We start from the raw sequence: 10,959 nt of genomic DNA, 5'->3' as shown, positions 1-10,959 counted from the left end.
GCATTTCTTCCATATTCATTTGGGGGAAAAAAAATAGTCCCTAAAAGTAAAAAGTACTTATAAGAATCATTAGAAAGTCATAAGCTAACACTTTTCAGAAAAAGCAACCAGAAGTTTGTATTTTTAAAACAGACCTTGTTTAGGAACAGGCAGCATACATAGGTTAGGCAAGTGAGGGGAATCTCCTGCCTTTCTCTCAATGAAAACACAAATTTTAGAAAATCCCAGTGGTATGAGGGAAAACACTTCAAATAAACCTGTAAGCCCTCAAAACAATGTTAAGATGTTCTTCCCCCCCTCCCCCCCCAGCTTGTTCGAAGACTCACACACTCCCTAGGAAAAGTCCTTTATTTGCATTGATTAAAGTAGGTATTCAGATCCAGACTCATACAAATGGAGAAACTGAGACAAATAGGTGCGTAAGGAAGGACAGGCTGTGCCCATCCTCTTATTGCTGAAAAACATCCATCCTCTCTGAATACACAAAGATAATGGAAAAATACAGACCTTTGAATATACTTTTTCTTCAGACTTTAATATCTTTATAATGTAAAACAGAGCCTGCAAAAAAAAATAAAAAGGCAAGTCTTAAATTTAGGCTGAAAACTACTTTGGGAATTAATTTTTTCTTTTGCTACGTTGTGATATGTGGCTGACATACCAGTGCCTTGGCTGAAATGCTGCCAGAGTAAAACATAATTATCACTGTAACTCCTGCCATTATAAGTCAATTCTGAAACTAAATCAGCAATTCAGATTCTTCTTATGGTCAACTACTCTTAAGCAGGAGGCTTTCCCCCAGCCATCTCCACCAGGAAGTATTTCTGTTAAATAAAAATGACAGCAACAATATAGGCCCAGATGTGGACATGAGAAAATAAACTGACGCACGGGTATCAAAATCCAAAAACAAAACCCCAGAGCTTTACCTCAAATCTGTAAGCAGCTAAAATGCCAGGCATTAGCCTAAGAATTAGCCTAATAATTTTATTCATAGCATCATCAGGTAAATGCCATCAGTAAGGGTGGGAACAAGAAGCAAAGCCCAGTCCAAGCCATTAAGCCAAAAAAAAAAAAAAAATTAGCTGTGATTAAGTCTATGTTCTTTATTTCTTTCACAAGCGATACAGCTTTATCAGGAGTGATGAACATTCCATGATGGTCCTGAGCAAAGACTGTGCCAGGTGACTGAAGACCTCTCCAAAGTTTAGGAGCTATGGATTTGAATCTTCTTAACCAAAGCCAGGTGTAGAACAAGCTTCTTGCACCTTGGACAACTACTGCAAACAATGTAGAAAAATAAGCATCCTACCCCCACCAGTATCTGGAAGGACAGGAGCAGTTCCTGTGACTTGAGTAGTTGGGTACTGAGCTCATGTGTCAGTCTCAGGGCTGGGGATGCTCTGAAAGAAGCTTTGCACATAAGTACCAAAATGTAAATTGTCACATGGCACCTTCAGTGCTTTAACCTTTGCAAATCAATTCTGTAGCCCACAGAGCCTCTCACAGCTCTTTAATCTTTCACCTAAGCAACAGAAGTTTTTCTTTCTTGCTGCTCCTCTCCCAAGTACATTCCTGCACCCGCAAGCCCTGTGATGGCAGGTTCTCTGGAACCTGGAGATGTTCCCACTGGCATAAGATTCACCCCTTCTTTACTCCCTGTTTCACCCCCTTGATTGCAGCCTTTGGTTTACATTAGGGCGCCCATTAATAGCCTGAACACAGTTTACCAACAAAGCAGCATACAGCAGCTGCCTCAGATCAAAGCTTTTCTAATCAGCACCCACTGCATCCACCACAAGCAGGCAAAACCCAACAGGGGAGTTTGAGTTGGTCAAGGTGAAACCCAGTCTTTCTATGGGAAAGATATTATAGGGGGTTTCACCTGCAGAACTGGATCCAAGTGAGTCCAACTGTTTGAAGTAAGTCCAGAATTACAAGAGGTGTTTTGTTAATACACTGAAATGACCTGCTCCTGCCATGTCTCCTATTAATTCATAACCATGATCACCAATCAGAGCAACTAAAATGGATTGTAGTTTGAACTCTAATTGAATTAGTAGGCAAAAACTGACCTGCAAACTACTTCTTTCTCATAACTTCAAATAACAATTTTTTTTGTTGTGAAGACTTTAGCATCTTAAGTATTGCCATAGTCTCAAAGGTTGAACAATTCATTAGCTGAACATAGCAGTAAGAAGATCATAGCAAAATACTTCACTAGCATAAACAATTCTATACCTTCTTTCAGTTTCATTTTCATTAAAATCAAAAACTTCTGAAAGCCAAGGAATGTACTGTGTTAGGACACAGCCCATTGGCTCCTCACCCAAGAAACTGCAGGAATTACCTGCAAACACAAGAACTGTAGTCACTATACAAAGGGTCATGTTGTGAAAGCAAAGCTACATCTGACAGTAATGCAAAAGGATCTTGGGAGTCTTGCTGTTAACCTACACAGGAGGTAAACTGGGACTGACAATTGCCTCTGTCCCCATTCCTGGCTGTTTGGTCCTGTGCCTCCCTAGCCCTCCTCTTTCTTTCTCTTTCCTCCTCTGTGGGATTTTTCAGTGCTTAACTGAACTCACAGTGCTACAAACTTTGGTAGTTCTGTTCTGGTAACCCACGAGCACAGTAATTCTGCAGTAAGCCTCCCTAGCTCCTGAGCAAAGAACATCTACTCGTACAGCTTGGGAAAGCCAGGCCCTCTTGTTAGGATTAGCATTTTTAGAACAAAAACATACTAGTACACTAGGAAATATCAATGAGATTAAAGTAAAATACTGAAGCTGAAAAGAGCAAACGGCACTGTGTGTCAAGCCTATAATCTATATTCATAAACTACAGTTAAATACCACCTTCTCCTGCTAAACCTCCACCTGATCCAACCAGCCCTCCCATCCAACAACTTACATCAACGATTTTATGAATACAACTTCAAATGTAGTATGTTGACTAGAATTCATTAATAAGTATTTAACAGTGTAGTGTATAATAAAAAAATATTAATACGTGTTTCAGTAACATTAAGAAGCAATAACACTGTCAGTGCCCTTCATTTACTTTGCAGAAAGTCTGGGAAACAGTTTTTCACTCATAAGAATGAGGGAAATAAAGCAAATATGTTCTCAGCTTAAATTTGGGTTGACTGTTGGTATCCTTAAACACAGAAACGTCCTGCCAATTCTATACAATTACATATATATTTAAAATGACTGACAATTTGCAATCAAATCAAGTACATTGTGTAATCCTACCACAAAACTATTAACTAAATATGAATTTTCAGACTGGTGTAGAAACTATGCTTAACCATTATAAATGACTGACAATTTGCAATCAAATCAAGTACATTATCATTGTTTCTTGATAAAGGCATCAAAATAATTCTGCAGCTGAAAGATTCAACAGAGCAAAACCACAGTACTTAATTAAAAGGGGGGGAAAAGGTAAAAAGGAGCAAAAATAGAAGAACACTTGAAAGCAAATTTCATCCTTCAACTAACCCAAGAAATAATGAAACAAAAGGGAAGACAAACAACCGTCTATCTGCATACCGACTGTTCACCCAGTCTCAATAGGATCTGGATGTCAGACATTCAAAAACTTTTTAAAAGAATGAAAATTACAAACACTAACATTCAGATTATATCACTGTCTTTTGCTAAAAACCAGCCAGAAATCCCAGTTTTTCTACTGAAATGTAAGATTATACTGTGCCAAAACGACCACAGGATTACTTACAGACATGTATATCAACAATTTTGCTATGTAAAGCAAAGCTAATAAATATGCAGAGACAAAACTTAATTTAAAAAAAAAGTTACCAATGAAGTATGAAAGGGCAGAACACTAAGCCAGCTTTAATTTTTGTAAAATATATCAGACAACTGAAAGGAAGTGAGTATTTTGTCAATTCTACAGACTACAACAATGCACTATTGAAAAAGTTGACCGCTGATATGAGATCTCATGGGGAAGGGTGCAGGGAAGGAGGTTCAGAGATTGACGAAGCAAAAAATCAACATTTTCAGACTATATAATTTACATATTTACAAAATCACCTAAGTTTGAAATTCAAATCATCACTTTTGTCTAGATTTTTCATGTAAACTCTGGGTATATATTATTTAAATATTTTTAATGTAAATGTATACCAATTTTTTATGTTGTATCACTTCAATAAGAAAAAACTACATCCAAAATTCTGATTAAGTACTTGGAATACAGGGAAAACCCTGGTCCCTCAGAGGTCAAGAGCAGAACTCCCTAGGATGTCTAAATTCACTGTATGGTATTCACAGTGTATGTTTAAGATACCCATACTTGACTATGTAGATGGAAAAGCCTAAATGTCAACTCAAAGATCTAACTGTAAATGAAAACTCATTCCCTAAAGGCATAATCTTTCACTTCCACACACTAACACAAAAATAAAGATCACAGGCAATGAAAAAACAAACCAGGCGGCCACAGTTTGAAGACCAAATATTTCTTTACTTCAAAAATACATCTTTATATTCAAATTCCAAGTTGCTGCAGTGTAGCAGGAATATGCAATCATAAATTTAATTTATCTTGAATATTTGCATTCCCTGGCAAACTGAGCGCAGGCAAAACATCTGGTTTTCAGTGAAGACGTCTGTTACCTTGTCTTCTGTCTGGGTTCATTATAATGTAAAACAGATGAGAAATAAGCCTTGGGGTCACGTAATCCATTCTCCGCTAAACTGTGAATTGCCTTGCGATCGAACTTTATCCGATAATGAATGAATTTGCTCATCATCCATCACAAGAACTCTTCAGAGCATATGTGGAATTTTTAAATTTTCTTTTCAGGTGGACACACAAAAGTACAGCAGTTACACAACTGATTTTGCTTCTTAAAATCTTGCAGAACTTAAAGTCAGTTTGATAGTTAACCATGTAAAAAGCCAAACAAAAATTGAAAGTAATTAGACTATTGAAAATTTAATTTTTCAAGCAGGATTTATGCCTTGGCATACCTCTCATTGTTCTCCTTGCATGGAGAAGCTGTTTTTCATTCTTGACTTTAAAATAGGGCACATGAAAAAAATGTACTTCATCCCTTCTTGCTTGATGATGTTACAATTCAGCAGTCAAATACTGTCTATCATCATTTGTATACTTGAATCCATTTGGACATGGCCAAACAATAATGTGAAAAACAGTAATTATCACAATCATAATTTAACCTCTGGTAAATTAATTCCTAAAGAAGTTCTTAGAATTAACATATTGCCTCCACATAATTAGGTAGCAGGACTCTTCTGCATTGGCTGCATCAAAGATCACTTTTTTGGTAAGTTTCAGTGGCAAATGCTTCAAGCAGGAGCTACTGGTAGTCTTCTTACTATTTCCATAGCTATCTTTAGATAGGCTTTAGCCTGCAAAACAGAAACATATATTGAGCACCTTCCATTTTCTACAAAAAGGAATATTTCACAATCTATTAGGTATTTGTTCTTTTACACACAAAGAGAAAACCAAAGATGTTTAAATAAATGGGTTCAATTTAGCCTGCATTCAGGAAAAATAATGCATTAATACACACAATAAGCACAAGCATTGTATAAAATATTGGTGGGGAGGGAGTGTGTTAAATTTAACTTGGGTATTACTTTAAGAATAGAACTTGACTGAACAATTGGTCTTTAACAACAAGCAGAGTCAATAGTTTTCCGGAGGAGAAGTGATGAGGAGGACACAGACTCTTTAGTCCCACAGGTACTATTAATTATAAACTTCCCTCATCCTGACAACCGAGATGCTCCGTGCACAGGATAGAGAATCAGAGAAAACAACAGCATTCCAAAAAAAATTTTTTGAGACAATGCGTTACAGACTAGACTATCACTATGGAATTTCCTATTCAGACATTTAAAGTATTTTCAAAAAAAGACATCTTTCCAAAAGACTGAAGTGGGTATTGGAAAGAACTAATTCTGCAACACTAGAATCCAACAGGTGAACTCTTTCACACCAAACTGTGACATCTGGTCAGACACCTTGAGCTGGAGAGCACAATAGCACAGAACTGCAGGACTATGGAGAGCAACCCAAGTAAGCATACTTATGTTAACAACTCTAAAAACCGTGACACAGCTAGGACCATGATCAGTCCAACATCAAGTATTAACAAACCTAATGTCAAGGGACTTATATCAAAACACTGCATAAAGTCCAACACAGAACGAACCACAAAATTAAACCAAATTATTCCTGTACCAAGTTCAACAACCTGTCGTCAAAATAGAACATCTTTTAAAAATCTCAAAGATTGATATAAGAATGTTTAATTAAAATAGTGGTTTTGTGTGTATGTATATACACACTGCACATTGTTCCAGACGTTGATTACTTCCATTGTTAAAAATGTACACCTTATCTGTAACTTGAATTTGTCATATTTCAGTTTCCAGCTGGTGCACCACATTCTGTGTCTGTCTAGTACACAGCAAAGTCCCCCAACTGCGCTTGCTCCTCTGCTCCTACTCTGTTCGATCGTAACCAACCTGCTCCATCTTCTCCAGTAAGTCTCCATACAAAGTCCACATTGACAACCTTCCCTGTTTTACTCAAACAAACCCCCACAATAATCCCTACTGCACCGATTTTTCCTCTCTCCTGCACGAGAGAGGCTCTAACAATTAATTAATCCTTGTATCCCTGATGAGCCTTTTAAAACAGCAAACAAACTGACACATGCCAGAGGCCGGAGCTTGAGGAGCAGGAAGAAAATGTCTGTCACACCAGGGCCACCAGCACCCACTGTCACTGGTCTGAAAGAGGTGTCAGCCTTCTGCAGAGCCACGCACTGCTCAGGTCTTCTCTTTTTTAGGGATTGCTCCCAACTTGTAGGGTTTTATTTTCTGGCACTCCCGCCCTCTACACCTCATAGTCTCAGTGCTCACATCCCCTGAAAACTAAAGCCACAAAATTTTCTGAGTTTGTAAGGAATGCAGACACCAAGATCGAACTGCTTCCTCTCACATGCATGACTTTGTGGCAAGAATGATAGAATGAATTTAGAACTTAACTCACAAACATGAATTTCAAACTTCTATGGCTACAGTTGCAGTGCACTTGGGTAACAGCCTGTGTGCAACACTCACTTCACTCAGCCATTAATGTCCTGCGTGGTCCCCAACTAACCACTTGCCTAGACAATATAATGTACTAACTTGAAATAAAGCGATTGACTGAAGTCAAGCTGCCTTTGCAGTCAAGTATTTGACTAATTGGTGTAGGACCGCTCCAGGTGGGAATTTCAAACTCTCTTGAACAGTCCCACAGGCAGCTCCCACTTTGCACAGATCAATTAATGCATTTTAATGAGTCAATTAACAACCTGCATACAAAACCTGGCCCCTTCTAAAGAGTGTCCAGGCTGTTTGCCTGCTCCAGAGTTGACCAAATTGTACACAGAATTATAAATTCACCATAAACAGACTTGACTGTATAAATGTTACCCTATGTCAAGATCCCAATAAACTTACGATTTTTTTTTCCTGCAAAATGCTGTTAATGAGGGTCTGAGCAACAGAGTTTCCAAATGTACACTGACTCTCATTTGCCACGAAGCTGATCTGCCACTTTGCAACAGGAAGTTCCTGGTGCAGTTCTTTGTAGCCAGCATGCCAGCATTACCTAGACAGTTTTCTCAGCAACTGGTCTTGCCTGCTAAGCTTTGGGTTTTTTGTTTTCCTGGACAACTACTTTGTCTGTTGAACAGAGCAGTATCTCCACATGTCCTTACAGAACTCGACCAGTCACCTGGCTTTGGCAAAAACCAACCGTTTCGAGCCTTGGATTCCTATCTTTGAACAAATCATTTAGCTATGAGCGAGGACCTATCAGCCAACATACCTGAAAGGTCTAAATGGAATCTTGGTAACTGTCAATATGCACTATATAAAAACAACCCTACACATATTGAATACTGTCTCGTACTCATCATCTTCTCAATATGGCATCTGTATACAGAGAGCACAGCTCAGTTCAGCTGTTTAATCCATCATTACTAAGCAAAAGAAGTTGGGTTGCAACTGAAAATCAACAGGGTTTACTATTTCCTTTCTGGGTGGAAAACCAGCAGAGGAAGAGTAAAGGATGAGTTCTTATTCATCACTCATATCCTTTTTCATTTTAATAGGATAAAAGCAAATTTCTCGGGTCAGTTATTCCCTTTATGTTTGAAAGCCCTAAACAAATGGTTTATAGACTTTCTGAAAACCAGTTTTTTGTTGATGGACTACTTTATATTTAAAACAACTACATATCAGTTTTCATTCTCCCCACTTCATGAGGATGAAGTGCACAGGAAGACAGAATGCCCTAAAATCAGACCAGACTTGTTTATTACAAACACTGCCTAGATGGAGTCTGAGAGCAGCACTGGGACAGGCAGAGGTAGAAGTTGAAGGTGATGTTCATAGAGTCAAAACAAAAGCTGGGAAACAGCCACATGAGAAACTGCTCAGGTCTCCAACACTGGTACAAACAGTGCCAGAAAGGCACAGTTCTTAAGACCTCAAGGGCACAGCTGATGATGAAGTGACTGATGACAGTGGATGTGGTGGAGTAGGAAACAGAGAACCTGTAATGAAGTTCACCAGGAAATGGAGTGAAAAGTCCTGCTTAGCCTAAATAACCAGAACATTCATTACTCTGTAATGAATTTGTATTATCATGGGCTAATAGATGTGGGGTAGATTTAAACTGCAAGACTTTTTACTAGCTGATCTAATTAAGCCCTACAGGAATCCTAGGGAAATATGAGCCTTCAGTTACGGCATTTCATTCTCCCTAAAAATCTTACCCCTGAGGGAAGCATGCATCATTGCTAAGATTACTGCAGACTGTACAGGTCATGGCCAACTCTGCCCTGTTCTCATGGATTGGATTGGTTTGGCCTGACCTGCTGGTTTGCTTTCCACTGAAGCACAGATCTTAGCCTGCCAACAGCTCACTACAGTGGTTGCCAGTATCTGGTGCAACAGCCACACAAAGAACACAACTTACAAGCAACAAAGTCAAAGCAGGTAGGAGCTGACATCACATCTTTCTTCACCCAAACCACTGCATACAAACAACTTCAGACCAGCAACTCAGAAACACACACTAATCCCCTCACGCAGTTGTAGGCCTCATACACCATTGGATATAAATCCCAGTACTGATATGGTTTCTAATGTCTGTTTGTAATTACAAGACTCCAAGACTATTAAGATGCTTTATCCAGTCCAGCAATCCAAAGGAGAATCTGTGCAAGCCCAGACTGTCTGGAATATCAAATGCTGTGGATGCTAATATACCTGTAAAGAAGGAAAAAGAATTTAAATGTGCTCAGCTGACCTGTTAGGGCTTGTAATTTATTAATTGCTGAAGGAAACTAGCAACCATGAGCAACTGATCAAATAGTGACTATAACAAGGACAAATACTAGATGTAGCTACCATCTACATGAACATAATCATAGCCAGCCAGTCACTGATAACTTTTGTTCTTAGCACTCTCTGCGCAACCACATTCCATTTGCCAGTTCCATCAGATTTTTAAATAGCTTTAATTTCCATGGAAATTGCTTGTTACTTTGACACAACTCCAGCCTTCAGTGCATGACTGAAGCTGCGCTCCAGTATCTGTATTTTACTGTGGTCAACTCAGAAGAAAGTGTGATGATAAATGCAGCTTTAATTGAGTCTACTTCAGATAAAAGCTTCGTGTCAAACCAGAGAAATTCTTGGCTGCTACAAGAGGTCCAGAGCCTATCTCACTCTGTCCTCCTCTGGGCAGTTCTACCCTAAGAGTCTTCTTTGCATGTACTGGCAACTCTTGCCAAATTACAATGAAGTCTCAGGTCAGAAAGGGAAACTTAATGAGCCAATAAAAGTCAATCCATACATTGTAACATGAAATGGGGGAGATGGGTAAGTAAACTGGATTTATGAAACTAAAATCTCAAAGAAAATTCCTTACTGCTCATGGGAAATTTCCTATCAATCCTGTATTTCAGCAGTTTTAACAGCCATTCTTGGAGGGAGCCCCAGCTGGGTAATACTGCTATCCCTAAGGTGCCATTACAGACATCTAAAAAGACATCCTGCCCAAAAAACATGGGTAAGTAGAACAGTGAAAATCAAATGCAGTATAGTAACATCCTTCAAACAGACTATCCTACACTCGTCATTTTCTTCAGCAGACAGAACCATAAATGAGGATCTGATGATGCACTGTACTATCTACACCCTGAATGAAGGATTTGAACCTGTACGTACCAAATGTTACTGTGATCATTCAAAGGAAGCCTTGATGAAAAAGGCGTATTATAAATCATACCATGCAGCCTTCTTTGGGGTTTGCTTTTCTTTTAAAAATATCAACCCCTGGACTGACCACTCATTAAACAGAATTATTGACGACAACTAAACCACAAAATAGGATTCTATGACTATTTGATACCAGTACTTCTATTTTTCTCCAACTACTTCTTGCAATCTTTAAAAGACTGTATGTTTTTACCCTACTTAAATATCACCGTTTCATAAGAATTCTACAGAAAAAGTGGTTCTGAATACAAATCTGAGATGTCTCTTTGCATGACACCACAGCAAGGTTTGTAATGTTCTGGTTTAATTTAAAAGGGATTATTAACCAGACTTACTTTGCTCTCTTCTATCAGACTGCTGATGCCTTGTGTCCCTGCTCTCCACCTGACTGGGCTTTTTCTCCTCCCTTATAGATCAGTGTGCAATTTACTGGACTCAAAATCCTTCACCTGTATATACAGGATGTGAATGGACACACTGATATAGTGAATGTATTTTGTACTTGTTTGAGCTGCTTCTTTGACCTTAAGACAGGTGGGAGTTTGGTGTTCAACAGTCACAGATAACCTGTCTGTTCTACCAAGGTATTAAAAAATCCAGTCTGCCA

General features: G+C 38.6%; 1 protein-coding gene across 16 annotated transcripts in view; it reads right to left on the bottom strand.

Annotated features, from left to right (window-relative positions):
- Positions 1-330: 330 nt before the first annotated feature.
- NUBPL (nucleotide binding protein like) overlaps positions 331-10,959 on the bottom strand; it is an 88,167-nt gene continuing 77,538 nt past the window's right edge. For 13 of the 16 annotated variants that reach the window (XM_017742205.1, XM_017742208.1, XM_017742202.1 and 10 more), the window contains one exon: positions 331-561. In XM_017742205.1, coding sequence (XP_017597694.1) covers positions 361-561 — 201 coding nt within the window. In that variant the 3' untranslated portion in view covers positions 331-360. Of the gene's footprint in view, positions 562-3,840; positions 5,409-10,959 lie in introns of those variants that run through there. The other 3 variants (XM_017742217.1, XM_017742215.1, XM_017742216.1) reach the window with 1 other exon arrangement.

Source organism: Corvus brachyrhynchos, unplaced genomic scaffold, assembly GCF_000691975.1.
Source record: "Corvus brachyrhynchos isolate BGI_N302 unplaced genomic scaffold, ASM69197v1 scaffold115, whole genome shotgun sequence".
NCBI classification, from domain to species: Eukaryota; Metazoa; Chordata; class Aves; order Passeriformes; family Corvidae; genus Corvus; species Corvus brachyrhynchos.
Note: the sequence above shows the minus strand (reverse complement) of the source record. Positions and strands in the feature narration are given on the sequence as shown.